This window comes from Anolis carolinensis, chromosome 4 (genome assembly GCF_035594765.1).
Source record: "Anolis carolinensis isolate JA03-04 chromosome 4, rAnoCar3.1.pri, whole genome shotgun sequence".
Lineage (NCBI taxonomy): Eukaryota > Metazoa > Chordata > Lepidosauria > Squamata > Dactyloidae > Anolis > Anolis carolinensis.
Window position 1 is genome coordinate 146,413,012 of NC_085844.1, and position 25,020 is coordinate 146,438,031.

A 25,020-nucleotide genomic window follows, 5' to 3' on the forward strand; every position below is an offset into this window, starting at 1 on the left:
TGCATTTGATCTTGTTGGCAGCAGATATAATTATTCTTCACCATTCTTGGCTGCAATCCAGCAGACCTACTGTAGTCTGCTACCAGCACATTCCGCTTTTCCAATTCCCCACCCAACATTGATTCCTGCCAGGAAATTTTCAAAAGAAAGGAACTTGATATGTGAAAGACCTTGGCCAGGAAAATGGGAGGGGGGAAGAAGCAAGTGGGCCCATTTGTTTAAATGTGCATATGTATGCACACAATCAAATAGAGCCCTTCAGATCCAGGCCACTGGGCATGGCATGTTTGGATTGAATTTCTTTTAAGAAAGGCAATTTACAGAGAGATACATAGTTAATGAAAAAACTTCCTGAAACATTTTTACTTTTAAAAAATTAGTACAGCAGGGTAGTGTTATATCGCAATCAGCACATTAATGAATATTACGTATTCACCTATGATTTCATCTCTTGGAGCAAATGATGTGTTGGAAACAGAGATGGCATACGGTGGTGGAGAGGTCTGTGAAATGGCATTTCTGTGGCTGGGTAACATAGAATCGCATGACCCACTAATCTTCCCACTTGGGAATCCAAGGACTGTTGAAGAAAACACCTTCCAGAAGAAAAAGAGCCTGAACAATGTTTCCATCTGTGAAGAAAGAAAAAATACACAAATAAAGTAACAGAAGGCCCTTCCACACAGCCACATAACTAAGAATATCACGGCAGATAATCCACAATATCTGCTTTGAACTGGCCATTTCATCACATTGAAGCTGGGAAGTGTAGAGCTCAGTCTGACTCAGTGTTGGAATGAAACAGATGATTTCCTTACCTTCATCACACTGTTAAATGTATCAGTGGCACTCAGCATTTTCATAGAATCATAGAATCATAGAATAGTAGAGTTGGAAGAGACCTCATGGGCCATCCAGTCCAACCCCCTGCCAAGAAGCAGGAAATCGCATTCAAAGCACTCCCGACAGATGGCCATCCAGCCTCTGTTTAAAAGCCTCAAAAGAAGGAGCCTCCACCACTGTCCGGGGGAGAGAGTTCCACTGTCGAACAGCCCTCACAGTGAGGAAGTTCTTCCTGATGTTCAGGTGGAATCTCCTTTCCTGTAGTTTGAAGCCATTGTTCCGTGTCCTAGTCTGCAGGGCAGCAGAAAACAAGCTAGCTCCCTCCTCCCTATGACTTCCCCTCACATATTTGTACATGGCTATCATGTCTCCTCTTAGCCTTCTCTTCTGCAGGCTAAACATGCCCAGTTCTTTAAGCCTCTCCTCATAGGGCTTGTTCTCCAGACCTTTGATCATTTTAGTTGCCCTCCTCTGGACACATTCCAGCTTGTCAACATCTCCCTTCAACTGCGGTGCCCAGAATTGGACACAGTATTCCAGGTGTGGACTGACCAAGGCAGAATAGGGGGGGGGAGCATGACTTCCCTGGATCTAGACGCTATTCCCCTATTGATGCAGGCCAGAATCCCATTGGCTTTCTTAGCAGCCACATCACATTGCTGGCTCATGTTTAACTTGTTATCCACAAGGACTTCAAGATCTTTTTCGCACATACTGCTGTCTAGCCAGGCGTCCCCCATTCTGTATCTTTGCATTCCATTTTTTCTGCCGAAATGAAGTATCTTGCATTTATCCCTGTTGAACTTCATTTTGTTAGTTTTGGCCCATCTCTCTAGTCTGTCAAGATCGTTTGAATTCTGCTCCTGTCTTCTGGAGTGTTAGCTATCCCTCCCAGTTTGGTGTCATCTGCAAACTTGATGATTGTGCCTTCTAACCCTTCGTCTAAGTCATTAATAAAGATGTTAAACAGACCGGGGCCCAGGATGGAGCCCTGCGGCACTCCACTCGTGACTTCTTTCCAAGATGAAGACGACACATTGGTGAGCACCCTTTGGGTTCGTTTGCTTAGCCAATTACAGATCCACCTAACCGTAGTTTTGTTTAGCCCACATTTTACTAGTTTGTTTGCCAGAAGATCGTGAGGGACTTTGTCGAAGGCCTTACTGAAATCTAGGTACTTCCCTGTATCGATCCAACTCGTAACTCTATCGAAAAAAGAGATCAGATTAGTCTGGTATGACTTGTTTTTGGTAAATCCGTGTTGACTATTAGCGATGACCACATTTGTTTCTAAGTGTTTGCAGACCACTTTCTTAATGATCTTTTCCAGAATCTTGCCTGGTATTGATGTGAGGCTGACCGGACGGTATTTGTTTGGGTCGTTCTTTTTTCCCTTCTTGAAAATAGGGACCACATTCGCCCTCCTCCAATCTTCTGGGACTTCTCCTGTTCTCCAAGAACTCTCGAAGATAATTGTCAGTGGTTCAGAAATAACCTCAGCTAGTTCCTTCAATACTCTTGGATGTAGCTGATCTGGCCCTGGGGACTTGAATTCGTTTAGAGCGGCCAGGTGTTCCTGGACAACTTGCCTCCCTATTTGGGGTTGGATTTCCCCGAATCCTTTGTCCATTTCATGTTGCTGAGGTTGAAGATGGCTTTCTTTTTGTGAGAAGACCGAGGCAAAGAAGGCATTAAGCAGTTCTGCCTTTTCCCTGTTCCCTGTCGCCATCACCCCATCTTCTCCTCGCAGAGGCCCTATCGCCTCCTTGTTCTTCCTTTTTCTACCAACGTATGCAAAAAAGCCTTTTTTGTTGTTTTTAATGTCCCTGGCAAGCCTGAGCTCATTTTGCACTTTAGCCTTGCGAACATTTTCTCTACAGAAGTTGTCTATACATTTGAATTCTTCTTTGGTGATTTCTCCCCCTTTCTACTTCTTGTGCATGTCTCTTTTGAGTCTTAGCTCAGTTAGAAGTTCTTTGGACATCCATTCTGGCTTCTTTGCACTTGTCATATTTTTTCTTTGCTGGCACTGTTTGCATTTGCACCTTGAGTATTTCACTTTTAAAAAAACTCCCATCCATCCTTAACTCCCTTGTCTTTTAATATTGGTGTCCATGGAATGCCGCTCAGTATTTCCTTCATTTTTTTCCCCAGTACATTTGCCATCACACTTTAATCGCTAGGCACTGCCCATCATCCCTCCAGCCCTGTTCTTTGTGGGGGGAAAACCTCCTCTCTCTCAAATGTCAGCTGTCATGTGTCTTCAGTTCCAGAAGCAAGGAAGCAGGGAGGGAAAGTGGTGAAGTTCTCTCTCTCTCTCTCTCTCTTGGCTGCCCCACAGAGAAGGATGTGAACCTTGGAAAACGATAACTCCCAGGACTACATAGTATAGAGCTATGGGATTTAAAGTAAGGTCCAACTGCATCCATTCCATAGTGTAAATGCACCAAGGGAAGGATATGGACCTTGGGAAATTAACACTCCCAGGAGGACTCCATCACATGGAGCCATGGCATTTAAAGTGGGGTGCAAGGACATTCATTCCATACTGTGAATGCATCAAGAGAAGGGCATGGACCTTAGAAAACTATGACTCCCCGGACTGCACAGCATGAAGACATGGCATAATCATCATCATCATCATCATCATCATCATTGCACAGACAGACTACAAACAGAGGCACAATTATGTGGCCCAAATGATTCATTGGACTTTATGTTACAAGTACCACCTGCCAGCAGTAAAGAACTGATGGGATCACAAACCTGCAAAGGTAATGGAAAATGAACAAGTAAAAATACTGTGGGACTTCTGAATCCAGACTGTCAAAGTTTTGGAACACAACACACCAGACTTCAGGGTTGTAGAAAAGAAAAAAGTTTGGATTATTGATGTCGCCATACCAGGTGACAGTTGAATCGACGAAAAACAACAGGAAAAACTCAGCCATTATCAGGACCTCAAGATCAAACTGCAAAGACTCTGGCATAAACCAGTACAAGTGGTCTGGTGGTAATTGGCACACTGGGTGCCGTGCCAAAAGATCTCAGCCGGCATTTGGAAACAATAAACATTGACAAAATTACAATCTGTCAACTGCAAAAGGCCACCTTACTGAGATCTGCACGCATCATCTGAAAATAATAATAATAATAATAATAATAATAATAATAATAATAATAATAATAATAGCATTTGAAATGGGTCCCGACTGCATTTATTCTCCAGTGCAGATGTATCCAGAGAAAGGCATGGACCTTGGAAAACTATAACTCCCAGGATCACATAGTATGGAGCTAGGGTATTTAAAGTGTGGTCCAATAGCATTCATTCCATAGTGTAAATGCACCAAAAGAAGGGTATGGACCTTGGAAAGCTGTAACTTCCAGGACTGCATAGCATGGAGACATGGCATAATAATAATAATCCTTCTCTCCCAGCTTTCCCATGCAACACAAGGCACAGACATATCACACAGGGCAGGGCAGGGCAGGACCCAAAAAGGCTATTTTTAAAAAAGAAATTGTTCTGGCAAAGTAAAAACTCGATGAGCAAAAGGTTATGCTTTCCCTAACAAGGGTACTTTTGGGTTCTCCCACAATTTCCCCTCCCACAAATTGGGGAAACAATTCATTTTAAACCAGGAAGTAACAAATGCCATCACATTAGAGAATTGGCCTTTCATCTAGATCATTACCAAAAATCCACTTCCCCACCACCCTTTGAAATGTTTGAAAAGAATATTAGCCCCCACACTTAAAATGCGCAAAGAATGCTCTATCCTACACTTGAAGCCAAACTAATGTGATGAGAACAGTGGCTTTGCGAATTTTAAGTGTAGCACTCAGTGAAATTTAGTAAATGTGATGAACTGGTGGGTTAGCTGGGTTCACACTGCCATATAATCCAGTTCAATGTGGATTTTATACAGCTATGTAGAAGGGACCAGAGAGGAAGGCTGAAGTAGGGGGAATCTTTCTAAATTATATCTCCTGTAATGATCAAAATTACACATTTTTGACCCCTTTAAGAAAACAAACTGGGTCAACTGCAGAAAATACAAGTGTGTACAAACTCAGGGTACATCTGAACTGTAGAATTAATATAGTTTGACACCACATCAATGGCCATGGCTCATGCTATGGAAAAATGGGAGCTGTAGTGTGGTGATCCAGCAGCACTATCTGGCAAGGTAAGATAAACACCTTATAAAATGACTACCATGATTCTACTGAGTCATGGCAGTTAATATGGTCGCAAATTGCATTAACCCTACCATGTACATGCACCCTTACTTTAACAAATTAAGTGAGATCAAACATCTGCTGCTGCTCAGTCGTTTAGCCGTCTCTGACTCTTCGTGACCTCATGGACTAGTCCACGCCAGAGCTCCCTGTCGGCCATCACCGCCCCCAGTTCCTTCAAGGGCAAGCCAGTCACTTTAAGGATACCGTCCATCCATCTTGCCCTTGGTCGGCCTCTCTTCCATTTTCCTTCCATTTTCCATCTTGCCTCTAATATCCTTCCCTTCAGTGAGCAGCCGGGCATTATTTCGTAGAGGATGGACTGGTTGGATCTTCTTGCGGTCCAAGGCACTCTCAGGATTTTCCTCCAGCACCAGAGTTCAAAAGCGTCTATCCTCCTTCGCTCAGCCTTCCTTATGGTCCAGCTCTCGCATCCATAGGTTACTATGAGGAATACCATTGCTTTGACTATGCGGACCTTCTTTGCCAGTGTGATGTCTCTGCTCTTCACTATTTTGTCAAGGTTGGCCATTGCTCTCCTCCCAAGAAGTAAACATCTTCTGATTTCCTGGCTGCAGTCTGCATCAGCAGTGATCTTTGCGCCTAGAAATATAAAGTCTGTCACTGCCTCCATGTTTTCTCCCTCTATTTGCCTGTTATCAATAGGTGTAGTTGCCATCTTGGTTTTCTTGACGTTTAACTGCGACCCAGCGTTTGCACTTTCTTCTTTCACCTTGGTGATAAGGCTCCTCAGCTCCTCCTCGCTTTCGGCCATCAGAGTGGTATCATCTGCATACCTAAGGTTGTTAATGTTTCTTCCAGCAATTTTAACTCCAGCCTTGGATTCGTCAAGACCCGCACGTCGCATGATGTGTTCTGCGTACAAAGTATGCAGCCCTGCCGCACTCCTTTCCCAATCTGGAACCAGTCTGTTGTTCAAACATCTAAACCACCGAAAAAGCCCAATGCTAAATGAGATTCTACATACCAGCTGTACCACTTCTACTTATTGTACACAGTACAAATAAAGGAAATGATTTTGTCCCTTACATAACAAACAAATACAGATTGCTTATTTTTTTGTACTAAGTCATATAGCACATTGGCACTAACAGTAAATGATATATCCATCAGGACAAGGAACACTGAAATTTTAAATTTTAGGATAGTGCAGAAGCATTGCAAACAAACAAGCAAGCAAATAACATTTTCACTCATGTCAATGCAAGAATATTATTCTATTATTTCCAATGGAAGACATGTTCTACAGTCTCTACCATTTATATACATATTTATTTATTTATTTACAGCATTTCTACCCCACCTTTCTCACCCAAAGGGACTCAAGGCAGCTTACAAAATCTGGCAAAATGCAATGCCAATAACACAATACAATAAAATAGAACATAGCATATTTTAAAGAATTTAAATCAACAGATCTTAAAAGTGTTGAAATTTTGCTGCATCATAATCTTTATTTTTGTCAGACACTCAGAGAATATCCACATTGTGAAAGAGAGCAGATGCACAAGATTTCAAGTTCCTTGGGGCGTTTCTCACAAAAGAAACAATGTGGATTACAGTAATAGTTGCAGCAATCTAGCACAGCCATTATACAAGCTGGAACAAGCACACACATTCATAAAATGCCATACTTTTATGCCTTTAGAGCAAAGCTTTCCAAACATTTTATATTGGTGGTGCACCTTTTAGACATGCATCATTTTGAAACAGAGTAGTTCAGTTTAACTACTAGACCAGGGTTAAACCAAACCTTTATAAGGTATACGTAAATTAAAATACAGTAGAGTCTCGCTTATCCATCATAAAATGGCGGGCAGAATGACGGATAAGCGAAACTGACGGATAACAGGGTGGGTGCTCACTCACCCACTCACCCTCCCTCACTTACCAGGCCGGGTCCCAGGCAGGGTGAGTGAGAGAGTGAGTGAACGAGGGCCTTTGTCACCCTCCTTCGCTCGCCTGCCCTCCATCCCTTAGCTCCTTCAACACGCCAGGTCCCGGCAGCACCGGGGTCCAGCCTGGCAAAGGAGCAAGCGAGCGAGCTAGGGAGGGTCTTTGCTGCCCTCCTTCACTCGCCTGCCCTCCTTCCCTCAGCTCCTTTGCCTCACCGGGTCCCAGCAGCACTGGGGCCCGACCTGGCGAAGCAGTGAGCAAGTTAAGGAGGGCGGCAAAGGCCCTCCATCACTTGCTCCTTCATCAAGCTGGGTCCTGGCAGCACCGGGGCCCGACCTGGCGAAGGAGCGAGTGAGCGAGAGAGTGATCTCTTCTATCTGATCTCTTTCTTCTCCCAATTGTTAATTCAAGCTCTGTTTAAGATTTTTAAGTGTAAAATGGTTTCAGAGTTCTAATTGCTTTCCATTTGTGCTTCCCTTGAGCCTCCTGTGTGTCCATTTGACAGCCTGAGCATCTGATCAGCTGTTTCGGGCTTTTTAAAAGCACACATGTGCTGGAGTAGTCTACACATGGGTGAGGGAAGGAAAACACGTGTTTTGCATGACTGCAGAGATATTGTGATGACTCATGGGCCTTGTAGTCCTGTTCCTAGTACAATTGTGGCAGATGAAGAGGAAAACATGGGATTTTTGCCGGTTCAGCAAGAGCCGGAGCCTCTTCACCTGGAGGATGTTGACGTTTGCCCTCAAGAATCCAGCCAAACAGGCCTTGGGCAGAACTCCCCCCCGTATTCCCGGAGGGACAATTATACCAAAGATAGGGGAGTCAGGCAGGCTAATCGCAGGAGCCTGAGAATCGCTGCCAAACAAATGGCTGATTAGGTCTGCTTCCCTTGGGAAATTCTAAGGAGTCATGCATCTGGACAGTGTTGAGTTTCGCTTCTCGTTCTCTTGGGAAAGAGTTCTGTTGGCGCGAAAATGAGACCCTATATAGGTGTTTGGCGCGAGGGAAACTTTGCGGAGTCAATTGATCAGCTTGAGGAGAGAGATCGTGTGTGGACTTCGTAATCCCAGTTCCTTGCTTCCCGGATCAAGCTTCAAGCCTTGCCTTGTCTCACGTTTTACCACGGACTATGTTTCATGCTTCATGTTCGTCTTGCCTCCAGTCAAGGATCTAGTCGAGAATCAAGTTTATTCCAGCCTTGTTGTCAAGCTTCATTGGACTTTAAAGACTCTGTCATTTCCCCCACACTATTGCTTGGCAAAGTGTGTGTTTCGGTCAAGTGGATTAAAACTTTGAACTCTAATATCTTATATTGGACAATTCATTTCTGGACTATATTTGACCTCATCTGAAAGGTCTGCTTCTGAACTATATTCTTCACTTGTTTTTATTGATTTTATATATTTCCTTAATAAAGATATTAGATAGAGACTGGCCTCTGTGCAAGGTTATTGGTGCTCTGCAGCCTGGGTCCTGACAGATATACAGTCATGCAAAGGTGTGCATTTTTCAGGGGAAATCGGGTTATAACCTTTTTAACACAAGCTTTTTGCCTCTTAACCTAATCCCGCTGGCACTATAGCTAAACGTTGTTTAGCCTCCACCCCTTTTAACTCAGTTACTTCCAGGATTTATAGCATGTGAAGAAAGGCCCTAGGACTACAACTCTACAGCCACTGACCACTGGCTGGGACTTACTGGAGTTGTGGTACAATTCATTAGGCAGTCAAAAGACTGGGTATCAACAATTATACTGGGTACAATTCATTAGGCAGTCAAAAGACTGGGTATCAAATATTCAGCAGAATCCTATATGTACACACAGAGAATTCAATAAGCCCGAAAGACATACAACAACCCTCAATAAGATTTATTTAATAAGAGTATATATAGTAGGAAAGGAATAGGCAACCGTAGACTTCCAGATGTTTAGGCTTGTAATTCCCATTAGACCTATTCAGAATAGCCAATAGCAATCAAGAAGAGCAAGACCCCAAAATTTTGGGGTGAGGCTCTCCAACAATACTGGAGGAGGGCAGCAGTTGCCTATCCTAGTGTATGTGGTTGCTGACTAGTGTTTCTTTCATACAATGCCTTTTATATCAATTTTGAGAAAATAATTATCTTTTAGAACAACTTCAAAGTGCTTTCTTGCCTACTTGGGTCCCTTCTGCACTGTCCTTATACCCAGGTTATCTGCTTTGAACTGGATCATATGAGTCTACAGTCCCATATAATCTGGGACAAACAGGTAATCTGGGATCAGATCCTGGGATATAAGGATAGTGTAGAAGGCGCCTAAGGTCCCTTCCACACTGTCATATAATCCAGATATTCAAAGCAGATAATCCACATTATTTGCTTTGAACTGGATTACCTGTGTCTACACTGCCGTATAATCCAGTTCAAAGCAGATAGTTTGGATTTTATATGGCAGTGTAGATGTAGTCTAAGGAAGTTTCAAATAGCTGAGTTACATTTTTGCTGCATAGTAAGTCGTCGGTAAAATAAAAACTGCATTCACTCAAACATTCTAAAATTTAAAAATTCCTCAAAGTCACTATGATGGCAGTGAAAAAGCTAATTTGGAAGTGGGGAAAAACAGCTTGAGTTAAGAAAAATCTTCCTCTTGTGCAATATGTTAGGCAATGTGAGAATTAGTCACACTGAAGGGAATCGTGACACTGCAGTTTCACTTGTTTATACAAAAGGACTGTATTGTACATGTATTCTAGAAATTTTGTGCAATAAATATATTACTCATGGATATTTCTTTTTGCCTGGATTTCATACCTTTTAAATGTATCTTGTTTTAATTGGCCTACATTTCGGATGTAAATAGCACAAGCAGTATAAGACATAAGAACAAATCCCAGCTGAGTAGCCTGATGGAAAGCCATTATTGTATCTCAGCCCAGTTTTTATAGGGATTTAAAATGGGAATAGCCTCATATATAAGGAACTTGGAGGTTAAAAATGCAATAAATCAGTATTTATCAGGGATTTCCATGTTCCACTGGCATCACCAGTTATAAATGCAAAATACATTTACTGACACGGCCAGCCTTACCCTTAGGCAGAGGCAACAGAGGTAGCATCAGGGTCTCGCATGTTTGCCATTAACTTTTCCAACTATTCATTGGATTGAATTATTTTAATATCTGTTTTTAATCTTTTATCTATGTGTTTAACTGGCTTTATCTATTGTATTTTAATTATGTTGCACCCCGCCTCAGACTTTGGAGAGAGGCATGTAAGAAATAAAATGTATTCTTATTCATTAATAGCTGTGCCCGGCCACGTGTTGCTGTGGCGAAGTGTGGTGGTATGGGAAATAAAGTACAGTAGAGTCTCACTTATCCAACACTCGCTTATCCAACGTTCTGGATTATCCAATGCATTTTTGTAGTCAATGTTTTCAATATATCGTGATATTTTGGTGCTAAATTCATAAATACAGTAATTACTACATAGCATTACTGTGTATTGAACTACTTTTTCTGCCAAATTTGTTGTCTAACATGATGTTTTAGTGCTTCATTTGTAAAATCATAACCTAATTTGATGTTTAATAGGCTTTTCCTTAATGCCTTCTTATTATCCAACATATTCACATATCCAACGTTCTGCCGGCCCGTTTATGTTGGATAAGTGAGACTCTACTGTATTGAGGAATTGGTGGAAGTTAGTATATGTTATTTCCTAAAGCTTGTGAATATACAATATATCTGGTCGTTCCTTTCTTTTTTTGTCTGTTGGAGGCAAGTATGAATGCTGCAATTAGCCAGAATGATTAGCATGTAATGGCCTTTCAACTTCAAAGCCTGGCTGCTTCCTCCCTGGGGGAATATTTTGTTAGGAGGTGCTAGCTGGCCCTGATTGTTTCATGTCTGGAATTCCCCTGTTTTCAGAGTGTTGTTCTTTATTTACTGTTCTGATTTTAGAGTTTTTTTAATACTTGGAACGAGATTGTGTTCACTTTCATGATTCACAGCAACACAATAATAATAATAATAATATTAATAATAGTAGTACAGTAGAGTCTCGCTTATCCAAGCTTCTGGATTATCCAACGCATTTTTGTAGTCAATGTTTGCAATATATCGTGATATTTTGGTGCGAAATTTGTAAATACACTAATTACAACATAACATTACTGCGTATTGAACTACTTTTTCTGTCAAATTTGTTGTATATCATGATGTTTTGGTGCTTAATTTGTAAAATCATAACCTAATTTGATGTTTAATAGGCTTTTCCTTAATCCCTCCTTATTCTCCAAGATATTCACTTATCCAAGGTTCTGCCGGCCCGTTTAGCTTGGATAAGTGAGACTCTACTGTATTAACAATGACTCTGATAATACACACTATCAAAGGTCAAAACTTCTTGGCTGCATATAGCTCATGAACTCAGTCAGCATTTCAGAAGAAATCATTATTTTCCATCATTAAAAAAGGATTTGGCAACTAGCAAGAGTTTTGTTTCCTGAAGAGGCACAAAATTGACTCAAAAGGCAATGTGACTAATCACCAGTCCTTACACACATCTCTTGCCTATCGTAATATTATATTACCGTATATACTCAAGTATAAGCCGACCCGAATATAAGCCAAGGCACCTAATTTTACCACAGAAAACTGAGAAAACTTATTGACACAAGTATAAGATGAGGGTGGGAAATGCAGCAGCTTATCTTCGCGACTGTATCCCTCTCTACGAACCAGCATGAGCTCTAAGATCAACTGAGAGGCCCTTCTCTTGCTCCCGCCGCCATCACAAGCATGGTTGGTGGGGACGAGGGAGAGGGCCTTCTCGGTGGTGGCCCTCCGGCTCTGGAACTCTTTTCCCAGGGAGATGAAATTAGCCCCCCCACCCCGGTCCATTTTCTGTAAAGACTTGACAATTTGTCTGTTCCAACGTGCCTTTGAATAATGGCTTAGTTCACGATCATGGCTACCTAGCCCTAATTTAATGTTTTTTCCAGCACTTTATTCCTAGACCCAGCCCTATTGCCCTTTCCTCTCATATCTGAACATACCCATTTTTTCCAGGACTAGTTGTGATGTTGATTGCTGTATTTTTATGATATTTCACTTTCTGGTTTTTAACTGTTTAACTATATTCTTTTATTTGTTACTAGCTGTGCCCGGCCACGCATTGCTGTGGCAAAGTATGGTGGTATGGGAGATAAAGTATTGAGGAATTGGTGGTAGTTAAGGTAAAGGGTAAAGGTTTTCCCCTGACATTAAGTCCAGTCGTGTCCGACGCTGGGGGTTGGTGCTCATCTCCATTTCTAAGCCGAAGAGCCGGCGTTGTCCATAGATACCTCCAAGGTCATGTGGGATGACTGCATGGAGCGGCGTTACCTTCCCGCCGGAGCAGTACCTATTGATGCACTCACATTTGCATGTTTTTGAACTTCTGGGTTGGCAGAAGCTGGGGCTAACAGTGGGGGCTCTCTCCGCTCCCCCAATTCAAACCTGCAGCCTTTCAGTCCAGAAGTTCAGCAGCTCAGCGCTTTAACACGCTGCACCATCAGGGGATATTGTTTCCTAAAGGTTGTGAATATACAATATTTCTGATGGATAAGTGAGTGTTGGATAAGTGAGACTCTACTGCAATTACTACATAGCATTACTGCACATGGAACTACTTTTTCTGTCAAATTTGTTGTATAATATGATGTTTTGGTGCTTAATTTGTTTAATCGGCTTTTCCTGAATCCCTTCTTTTTATCCAACATATTCACTTATCCTGCCGGCCTGTTTATGTTGGATAAGTGAGAGTCTACTGGATATTGATAATCTTATATTATCTGCTTAGAACTGGATTATATGAGGCGCCTTCTTCACAGCTGTATAAAATGCACACTGAAGTGGATTATATGGTAGTGTGGAGTCAAGATAATCCAGTGCAAAGCAGATAATATAAGATTATAAATGGGTTATATAGCTGTGTGGAAGGGCCTTGAGTCTACACTGCCATATAATCCAGTGCAAATTAAATAATCTGTGGAAGAAGCCTAAATTAGGCCTAAATCTGCCTGTTCCCTAACTGAACCCTGGCTGTCCCTTTGCTGACAGGCTGGTTGCTAGGCGACCAAGTGGGCAGAGATTAGCCCTCTAAACTGGCAGCAATTGGATAAAAAACAATTATTGCTCTCCCTCTAATTAAGACTTTATTTTTCTTTTCTTTTTGTTGTATCAACCTTGAGGCATGGATGATGGGTTGTGTTGTCAAATTTTGAGGTTGGGGGGCCTGTATTTTTGTTGTTTTGTGAGTCACCGTGATGCCATCACTCTTTTATATATATAGATATGTTTTAATTATGTAACTTTGAATTTCTTGTGTATTACTGGGCTTGTTCCCCATGTAAACTGCCTCGAGTGCCTTCTGGGAGATGGTGGTGGGTTATAATAATAAAATTATTATTATTATTATTACTACTACTACTACTACTACTAATACTGGTAAATTCCAAAAATCAGATAAAAATTGATACCAATAAAATTACATTGATTGAGGCACCAGTAGGTTAAATGTTTTTGAATATTTACATAAAACTGTAATTTAAGATAAGACTATCCAATTCTGACAGTCTAATCTTAAATTATACTCTAGTATCGTCGTCGTCTCACAAGTTCAGTCGTTTTCGACTTTTCGTGACCTCATGGACCAGTCCATGCCAGAGCTCCCTGTCAGCCGTTGCCGCCCCCAGTGAACGACTGGACGAGCCAGTCACTTCAAGGATACCATCCATCCGTCCCGCCTTTGGTCGGCCTCTCTTCCATTCTCCTTCCATTTTCCCCAGCATCATGATCTTTTTCAAGTTTTCCTGTCTCCTCATGATGTGGCCAAAATACTTCAGCTTTGCCTCTAATATCCTTCCCTCCAGTGAGCAGCCGGGCATTATTTCCTGGAGGATGGACTGGTTGGATCTTCTTGCGGTCCAAGGCACTCTCAGGATTTTCCTCCAGCACCAAAATTCAAAAGCGTCTATCCTCCTTCGCTCAGCCTTCTTTATGGTCCAGCTCTCGCATCCATAGGTTATTATGGGGAATACCATTGCTTTCACTATGCGGACCTTCTTTGCCAGTGTGATGTCTCTGCTCTTCACTATTTTGTCAAGGTTGGCCATTGCTCTCCTCCCAAGAAGTTGATGTCTTCTGATTTTCTGGCTGCAGTCTGCATCTGCAGTGATCTTTGTGCCTAGAAATATAAAGTTTGTCACTGCCTCCACGTTTTCTCCCTCTATTTGCCAGTTGTCAATCGGTCTGGTTGCCATGATCTTGGTTTTCTTGATGTTTAACTGCAGCCCGGCTTTTGCACTTTCTTCTTTCACCTTGGTGATAAGGCTCCTCAGCTCTTCCTCACTTTCAGCCATCAGAGTGGTATCATCTGCATACCTAAGGTTGTTAATGTTTCTTTCAGAAATTTTAACTCCAGCCTTGGATTCGTCAAGCCCCGCACGTCGCATGATGTGTTCTGCGTACAAGTTGAATAGGTAGGGTGAAAGTACACAGCCCTGCCGTACTCCTTTCCCAATCTTGAACCAGTCTGTTATTCCGTGGTCTGTTCTTACTGTGGCTACTTGGTCTTTATACAGATTTCTCAGAAGACAGACAAGGTGACTTGGTATCCCCATACCACCAAACACATGCCATAGTTTATTATGATCCACACAGTCAAAGGCTTTAGAATAGTCAATAAAGCAGAAATAGATGTTTTTCTGAAACTCCCTGGCTTCCTCCATTATCCAGCAGATATTGGCAATTTGGTCTCTCGTTCCTCTGCCTTTTCTGAACCCAGCTTGGACATCTGGCAACTCTCGCTCCATGTATTGCTGGAGTCTGCCTTGCAGGATCTTGAGCATTACCTTACTGGCATGGGAAATAAGTGCCACTGTACGGAAGTTTGAGCATTCTTTAGTGTTTCCCTTTTTTGGTATGGGGATGTAAATTGATTTTTCCAATCTGATGGCCATTCTTGTGTTTTCCATATTTGCTGGCATATGGCATGCATCACCTTGACAGCATCATCTTTCAAGATTTTAAACAGTTCAGCTGGGGTCCCATCGTCTCCTGCTGCTTTGTTGTTAGCAGTGCTTCTTAAGGCCCATTCAACCTCACTCCTCAGGATGTCTGGTTCTAATTCACTCACCACACTGTCAAATATATATTCTATATTTTTATCCCTCCTATACAGATCATCTGTATATTCCTGCCACCTTTTCTTGATTTCTTCAGCTTCTGTTAGGTCCTTGCCATCTTTGTTTTTGATCATGCCCATTTTGCCTGAAATTTGCCTCCGATGTTTCTGATTTCCTTCCTATTCTATTGTCTTCTTCCACTTCCATGCATTGCTTGTTTAAAAATAGTTCCTTGTCTCTCCTGGCTAACCTCTAAATTGTGCATTTAGTTGGGCGTATCCCCCCCCCCCCCCCCCCAATCGCTGTTTCCTTTCGCCTTCCTTCTTTCTTGGGCTACTTCCAGTGTCTCAGCAGACAACCAAAAATAAGTTGGCCAGGACCCTCACTCGAGTATAAGCCGAGGGGCGGAGGGCTTTTTCAGCCCTTAAAAAGATCTGAAAAACTTGGCTTGTACACGAATATATACGGTATATTACATCTAAATGTTCCCTTTAAGATAGGGAACAATTTCTTTAGTTCTTTCCCTCCCACGCATACTAGTAGAAAATTGATGAAAATCCATGTGTGCTTCCTTTCATTCTTGGAAAAGGACCAAACAACAAATGCCATAGCAGTGCAATTCTATAAATCAGACTTTGCTGAGCTAAGTTACTCTGGACCACACTAAGAAATGTATCCCTTCCCTACATATTTTGCACTATAAATCCCACCATTCATTACCATTGGCTATGCCAAGTATCACTGAAAAGGGTTGAAAGCCAAAAAAAAAATTCTTCAAGGGCCCAATGTTTCCTATATTTGGTCTGAGTGCCAGCAATATATGTATGTATGTACTTACTTTTTTCATTTCTAAAAAGAGCCTTGCATTTTCTTCTTGTTGCCAACCCATATTGCAGCAATACATAAAACTGAAATGTTAAAAACTAGGGTTGATTGTGTTTGCGATGTGAGGTTATCATGTGCTTCGAAGGCACATTTTCTCCACAAGTGCTGCACAAAAAGGGTGTTTGTGAAGAATGAGTTATATCTCTGCTAAGACTGAGTTTTTGCATACACAGATTTAGCATATTTTATTTATTTGGGGGACCTAAAGCTGCTAGCTTACAAGATTAAAACAAACTACAAAAACCTCAGATAATTTTTCAATTTCCTATCATGCTAAAACATCTAGACTTTAAAACAACATACTATATAATAATTTTAAAAATATGACTGTAAAGATAAAAATGCAGCACACATGTGGTCCAGGATTATGAAACACTAACTTGCACCTTCAATTCTGTATAGAAAACAAACAGGAAGCAATGTTTTCCCAAAATTTCCCTCATTTTTCCTGCACAATTTTAAATACAGATCTACAACCAATTTTTACAACTAAGCAAAGCTACAAAAAGTTAGTTTGGAGACTTTGGGTCCCAGAATCTCTCAAACAGATATCTCTGCTAAGGGATTCTTAATAGGGCGAAACAGGCACTTTAAAGCCCTGTTCCTGATGCAAATGCAGAAACTGTAAGGAGCAAATCAACTTCTGAGGTTTGTAGTGTAGTGAGCCCTAAGAGCTCTCTGGTTGAGAATGCTAAAGGCATTTCCCTAAACTACAAATCCCATTATTCTATAAATGGTTGCTATGACAGTTAAAGTGGAATGATAGTGCTGTAACAGTGTAATGTGATAGGAGCAACGACCAGATTGTATACAACAGATACCTGCAGTGCATCTATGAAGTAGAATACCAGTTAACTAGCACCCAATAATAATAAATAATAATAAACTTTATTTATACCCCGCCACCATCTCCCCAACGGGGACTTGGGGCAGCTTACATGGGGCCATGCCCAGAACAATACAATATAACAAAATATAATAGAACAAATCATAGCACATTAAACAACAAATCATAGCACATTAAACAACACCCAAGGAGATTGGTAGATGCCAGATAAATGTAGTTTCTGGTAGCTTGAGAGTTACTATTAAAAATAGGCCTAACAAATACTATATCCCATATTACATCATACCATAAAATCTGTATTGGCTTGATATTAATATTGAAGTACAGTGACTAAAAGCAAATAAAGACAAACTTGATGTAACAGAGTTTTACTGTTTTATGAAAATAGCTTTTTTAAATTTAAAGTATTATTTCTTTGATTTTTTTTAATTTATTTTTTTGCTGGCTTAACTGAGAGTCTACTGCAATAAGCTCAGTAAAAGTGGAACCACATCCCTCTGGTAAATTCGGTACCTCACCTGCGTATTACTTTACCTTTAACAAGTGTATTCCAAAAAGGAGATGCAAGGACGCAAGCAACTTCCCTTGCTGAATATCTTTCAGTTCTTCAGTTCTTCAAGAAGCCTTTCCAAAAGGGAAGAAGAAAAACAAGAAGTGCGATTGAAAGCAATGCTGCTCTGGCACCTTATTCCTGAATGGTGTTCTTTGCAGTTGCCTCCTGTGCTGCCCTGGTAAATTTGGATAGTGAGGCAAAGTCAACCACACAAGGGCTGCCTTCCTACTCCTCGTCTGACTATAAAGTGGAGATAAGGGCCTGGACAAATGAAGCAGACGTACCCAAGTGGCCCGGTCAAGTTTGTGAAACTTCAGTGCTTTGATAAGTGCAGTGCTTCGGCTGCAAAAACATTTTCGACCCCTCTGCTGGTCAATGTATAATATTACATTTATTGAAAGAACTGGTATGTGAAGGAAAAGGGGAGGGTATCTACGGTACCTTGGAAACTATTGTTTACCTTCAAAGTCATTTCTGATTTATGGCGACACAATCATGTGTTTTTCTTGCCAAGATTGCTATAGAGAGGGTTTGCCATGGCCGCCTTCTGAGGCTGAGAGAGTGTGCCTTGTCCAAAATCAGCCAGTGGGTTTCCTTGGCCAAGTAAGCATTTGAACCTTTGTCTCTCAGGGTGCATCTACACTCTAGAATTAATTTAATTTGACACCACGTTCACTGTCATGGCTCAACACTATGAGAGTTGTTGTTTAATGAAGCACCAGCACTGGCAGAGAAAGCTAAAGTCTTTGTGAAACTGCAGCACCAGTGATCCCATAACATTGGGCCATGACAATGAAAGTAGTGTCAAACTATATTAATTATACAGTGCAGATGCATCCTTAATCCAACACTCATACTGTTACACCGGATTGGCTCTTATTCACACATATGGAACCTTAAAATACCCAAAGTTGCTTTCTCAGCTCCCATCATCCCATGCAGAGTAGAGATGTTTTCAAATTTTGTGATTTTTCTAATATTTTCAGATCTAGGGGTGTGAAGAAGCATCTTTGCCTTTTTTCTTTTTTTCTTTTTTGTATTTGAAGAACACCATCATACTTCCCTTTGGTGTTTAATTCCTCTGGCTAAAGAAATGGACCACCTCCAACATTTCCTCATAGGAGTTGCTTTACATAAATTTGTCATTGTTGCCTTCCTTTTATGTTCCTGCTTATCTATACTCTGCATCGCAAGTCTAGCACCAAGCAACAGACACTGCAGATAATTCCAAGGAAATTAATCAGTGTACTTTATTCAGACTACTGCTGAATGAAGTACACTGATTAATTCCCTTGGTAACGATTACGTGACACTATTGATATAATTTATAAGACCTGCACGTTGTAGCTGAGTCATGTCCTACCAGCCTGGGATCCTTTTCACTTTTCCTTCTGGCAAGCCACGCAATAGTGACCCAAGATATTTTGAGGTCGGATACAGAGGACAAAATGGCTTTCTCCTCCCATCCCATGTACAGAAAACACACACAATCCAACTGTCCTGATTTGGCGGGAATGGTCCCAGTCAATCTTTTGTTCTTCTATTTTTCAGCTACTTTACAAATTACCATTTCTCTTTCCTCCTTTTGTTCTTAGCTTATTTCTACTGTTGCAAACTGAGGGTGCAGTTACACTGTAGAATCAATGCAGTTTGACACCACTTTAACTGCCAGAGCTCAATGCTATGGAGTTGTTTGATGAAGCTCCAGCCCTCTTTGGCAGAGAAGGCTAATTCTACAGCTTTGAGCTATGGCAGTTAAAGTGATGTCAAACAGTGTTGACTCTGGAGTATGGATGTACCTTGGCTGAGAGGAGGAGAAGCCAGACTGCTGCTGAGAGCTCTATGGCCTGTCCTTCCCACAGCTCTCCTCTCAGCTCCAGAGAACTCTCGGCAATCACATGGATCTGCCTTGGCTCTCCTCTCAGCCTGGGGGTGCGGTGGACTGCCGCATTCGCATGCAGAGAGGAAGGCAGAGGCAGACGTGGGCTGGAAGGAAGGGCCCAAGGGGCTGCATCCGGCCCATGGGACAGGGTTTGACCATACCTGATGTAGCCCAATATATATGTATATGTACTGCCCCATAGAGAGGAAGGGCAGTAGCAGGGAAATAGTCAAATTATGTTCTTACAGTTGACTGCACAGCTCTCAACAATGACAGTAAAGTACAATATTGAGAAGTTGTGGGTAAAAGAGATGTTGCTACATCTTTCTGCTCCAGGCTTTCTTAACTACTAAAAATACAGGATGCACTTAATCTGGTAACCTTATTAGTGTTATTATGGCACCATTGATGCAATTTTACTCCGGTATTTTGACAAATGTTAATAAAATTCAAAAAAACATATTTTATTTATTTCACATTGTGCAAATAGAACAAGACTCTTTTAATGCAGGAGTTTTGGGCTTCAATTCCCAAAAGCCCCGGGCAGTTTGGCCAATAGTAAGGAATTTGGGAGTCTGAAATATCATGAGGACCAAAGTTTGCCAAGCACCGCTTCTGATGTATCTTATTCTTACTCTGTGTTTGTTTGATCCCATTGCTGAAGAAAAACAAATCAAACATAAAGATTTCCCTCTGTACATCACCTTCACTCTCCATTGAAACCCATACAGCCTTCTACATGCTTAAAGCATTTGCTAGATCAGAATTTCAATATATATGTTGATATGGTCTGGGAGTCTTATTTTAATACACTAGAGATATAGACAGTCACTTTACCCAGCTGTTCATTTGGAAGTCCATTTAATTAGTTATCATGTATTGTTCACAAAACTGTGAGAGAGCATAGTCTTTCAAGTAGTTTAAAAAGCAAGTACAAGGTCTGAGCTCTGGTGAGAACCATGCACTGGGATGCTCTCATTTCTTCACTGTCTTTGACCTTTAAGTTGGGAAAACTGGCAGTCCCTTTGGGAGTTTTCAAAGCGTGTTGGTCTCTTGCTAAAAAAGAGGAAGGAAAGGGAAAAGGAGGGGGAGAAATGTGGCAGCACTTTCAGGAATTACTGATTTTTATAGGTTAACTTTTCCAATAGAGCTATATATATAGCCCATATCTATATCAAAAGATCATCTATTTGATAATACATAACAACCATTTATTAGCTTCATGTGTAAAAGTAATGGGGAAGCCAAACCTCCAACTGAGGAAGAAAGATTGTGGATGAACAATTTAGAAAATATATTATAATAATTATATGCAATAGATGAAATTAGAAGAAGTAGAAGTAATAAAACTGACTGAGCTGTAATTTTATAATGTTACATGAATGATGTGGGGCTGGGAGCATGTCTATATATGGGAATAAACGACATGACAAGACAATTGTAGCATGTAAAATGTTTTGTAATAAAAACATTAAAAATATTTATTTTTGCACAAACTTTTGTGCACATAAGGCTACTTCTGCAAATGTATTATGGAATGGTATTAAAGCCTCAGAAATAAAGTATATTTATATGGTTGTGAGAATAGGATATAATGTAATAGGATCCAGATAGATGCCGGTTATGACCATTGCCCTATATTTCCCAAGGGCTGCATAAAATTATGCAGGTATTTCTGATCTTTTGAGGAAGAATTAGATTATGTTTCCTTTACTAAGAAATCACAAAAAGTTATTGGGTATTTAAAATGTCATGAGTGACGGACATTAACATAATTCACAGTGTGAATGACCATTATACTTGTTTTTGAACATTAGTTCACACCATATGATTTTAATGGAATGTTATACTTCTCATTAATAGCCACATTTCTTTAGAGCAGTGTTTCTCAAACTGTGCTCCTCCAGATGTCTTGGACTTCATCTCCCAGAAATCCCGATTAGTTTACCAGCTGTTGGAGATTTTGAGAGGTGAAGTCCAAAACATTTGAAAGAGCACCGTTTGAGAAACTCTGCTTTAGAGTCTCCCTTCAATGAGCTGAAGTACATCTAGCAGTGAACTGGACTATTGCCAATGTGTCCTCAGATAAACTTCAAAATATGATTTTGCTTTAGAGATAAGAATTAGTGAGACTGCTCAAAGAAACATGAGATATGTTCATGTAGCATAATAGTTCTCTTCCTCCTCATTATGCTTAGTCACCCTGTAATCAAGTTGAGAACTAATGAGTAGTCCAAGGTCATCCACGTCTCTTGGTATAAATCTTATGACTGAAATATTGTAATTGCCCTACCCTGAGAGGATAACAAAAAGTAATTGTGCAAAAATTTAAGAAACTCCGGCTTTTGTACCACCTAGAAAACAATTCTTGGCTCTTCAGCACTGTCTCCCACTTAATCAATGACTGAATTAATAACTTGATTCTGGAATTAAGTTCATTCTGACATTCCATTTTGCACCAATCACTTAACATTAAAATTTGTGATTAGTTTTCCTTCTTTTTAATTAGAAAAACATTAACTAATCTGGCAACTTAATTTATCATGAGTACTTAGCCCTTATCATTGGATGCAACGGTTACCGAGCAATTGACCCCCATAAGTAAACACAAAAGGACAGAGATAAATTAAACAATAATTTATTGTATTTTTCCTTTTTTTCCAACTTCGCAATGTCGAAATACTTCTTCTCAACTTCAGAAAAGTCCACTAGCTGTATATCCCCTTTTATATTAAATCTAGCTTTATGAAATTGTATAAATTATATCAAATGAAACCAGCCCTTAAAGGGTAACTGGAACTGCAAGTCTATATGCCTTGCTTAATCTCATGCCTTGGGAAAGGCTAAGATGGCGAATGTAGGCAAGCCTGGAGGTGCTCAAGTCTCAGTGATGGGATATCTATTGTGTTTATGTAAACCACAACTCCCTTCCATTGACAAATCTCTTCCCCATTCATAAATCTGCTTACTTGCACTGGGAGACTCTCTGGCTTCTATTGATGGGATCGAAGCCATTGGCCGACACACACCAGGAGACCTGCTATGAATGAAACCAGCCCATTGTTTCATCAAGTAATCTCAATCACTCTTTTGTGTTTTCCAGTCTATTTCTTTGTTTACCTGGACTGGACATTACATTGATCATGGGACTATATGCATTTGGCATCAACACTCACATCCCACATGGAGGTGGACCATTAAACAAACTTAGACTTTAAACCAATCAACCACAGTGGTTCTGTAGCGGAAGCCAGACTTCCCCTCTTCTCGGCTTCTCGTGTGTCTGTGCGGACGCAGTGGAAGTAGGAGACAGACAACTGGAGTTTTTTCCAAAGAAAGCAGTTTACTAAAGTTCATGCAGCTGCAGAGGTTCATCCCACACACAACTAGATGCTGAAAAGGGAGAACCCCGCCGACAGGGTCAAGTGTCTATTTATACAATTCAATGGGTTCGGTTTACGACCGCCCACATATCAAACCATTGGTGCATATTTGTGGTGCAGTATTACATTTCATTACTTTCGTTTCTCTCAAAACACATGATTTCGGGGAAATCATGTGATAACCCATCGACTGTGTTCCTGGCCTGCTCGTACCTCCTTATATGGCCATTTCCTCCTACCCCTTCATTCCTGCCTTAGTTCCTTTTTCCCATCATGGGGGAATCTCCTCCAGCCAGTGACATAAGGAGGAATTCCCAGCCAACAGGAACCGAGATCTAAACCAGGCCAGATTTTCTGCCAATCAGGGGAGGTTGCAGGGATTTTGAATGACTGTTAAAGTGGGTAAAATGCTCTGTACTTCTCTGTATGCCTTATGTTGATTCTTTTTGAGTACAGACTCTGTGCTGACATCCTTTATGGTGAGAAAGAATAAACCTCTGTCCGTTGCCTTCAATCCTGGTTTGTGTCTTGATATGACCTTTGGAGTAGTGTAGCACAGCGGGCTCTGAACCCACATTTAGTTGTTAGCTGAAATTACTCAATGTAACAAATACCTTGAACCTATAAAAAGAAAGGAGCCCCGGTGGCGAAGTGTGTTAAAGCACTGAGCTGCTGAACTTGCAAACCGAAAGGTCGTATGTTCAAATCCCAGGAGCGGAGTGAGTGCCCGCTGTTAGCTCCAGCTTCTGCCAACTTAGCAGTTCGAAAACATGCCAATGTGAGTAGATCAATAGGTACCGCTCCGGCGGGAAGATAACAGCGCTCCATGCAGTCATGCCAGCCACATGACCTTGGAGGTGTCTATGGACAACGCAGACTCTTCGGCTTAGAATGGAGATGAGCATCAACCCCCAGAGTCAGGCATGACTGGACTTAACGTCAGGGGAAACCTTTACCTTATAAAAAGAAACAAAAAAGCAACGCTAAAGTTGGATTTCCCCCCCATTAATAGAGAGTGTAATCTGGGTTTAGACTGTTGTGAGACAATTAGTTTTGCCTAATGATGAGGTGCTGTCGCAATAGTATTCCTGATCAATGAGAGGAACTACAGGTTCAGACATTTGAGGTATGCGCTTGAGAAGCCAATGGGGCAAAGCTACTATCTGTGGGATTATGACTGACTGAAGAGCTCTAGGGGTACATCTACATTAATTTTTTAAAAATCAAAATATTAATTTTATTTATTTTCAGTATATTGTTCTATTGACAAAAATGTAGGCATGGAAAAGATGAAAGGTAACTTGATGTTTGTGGGCAGAGGCATCCCCACCTTGTGTTTTTCCATTCTTCCACTGTTGGTGTTGTCTGTGGTCTCCCAATATTTTGCAAATAATATTCTGATTGCTGATACCATGCATTGAAAAATTCTCTCATATTCTTTTGAAATTCATTTATGAATGAGAACTGATAGAAAGGTTTCAGGCTCCAATATAATTTTTATATTTAATAATTTTTCCATAATTTTGGGCATCTACATTATTAATGTAGTTTGACAACACTTTTTAACTGCCCTGGCCCAATGCAATGGAAAGGTGGCTTACAAGGCTTTTAGCTTTCTGTGCCAAAGACAGCTTGTGCCTTACCAAGCTGCAACTCTTGGGATCACATAGCATTGATCCGTGGCAATTAAAGCGCATTAATTCTACAGTGTAGATGAACCCTAGCTCAAGATTACCCCTGCCCCTAAAGGTCGCAATATCAAAATGTCAAGGACCTTAATTGGCCCTGGATAGCTGGGACAGAGCTATCCATTTTGGAAGGGGTCACTCCTCACCTGGAGCACAAGTAACATGGCATCATATCATTCATAGACAACCCGATTCTGGGCTGGAGTTTCATACATAGTAGAACAGCTCCCTCACTGCCATAAAGTCAGTCATTATCACTTGCCCTGTTTAATTATTACTCTACACAGAAACACAACAAGCATTTTCCAGCATCTGTTAGGTGTGATAGGATCGGCAGACATACAACAAGAATACGCAACAGTCAAAGGCCCCCAGACATTTCCCGCACAAAGAATTAAACCTTCTCATCATTCATTGAAGGGGAAAAGAAAAGAAAAAGTCTCTGATTGACCAACGGTAAAAAGTGAGGGGATAAACTTGAATTTATACCTTTTGTAACACAAATAATACCAGTGGCTTCCTTGTCATGGTGCAGTGAATCTATTCTTGGTTTTATTACAGATTTTACACCTTGAGTAATCCAAGGTGCCGAATGTATTTTATAGTGACCTTGGAGAACTTC

General features: G+C 41.0%; 1 protein-coding gene across 2 annotated transcripts in view; it reads right to left on the minus strand.

Moving 5' to 3' along the window:
• Nucleotides 1-18,328, minus strand: part of LOC103278642 (putative ferric-chelate reductase 1) — a 56,359-nt gene extending 38,031 nt beyond the window's left edge. For both annotated transcript variants that reach the window (XM_062979556.1, XM_062979555.1), the window contains exons 1-2: nt 17,427-18,328; nt 437-632 (exon numbers count right to left, since the gene is read on the minus strand). In XM_062979556.1, coding sequence (XP_062835626.1) covers nt 437-632 — 196 coding nt within the window. In that variant the 5' untranslated portion in view covers nt 17,427-18,328. The remainder of the gene's footprint in view (nt 1-436; nt 633-17,426) is intronic.
• Nucleotides 18,329-25,020: the final 6,692 nt, after the last annotated feature.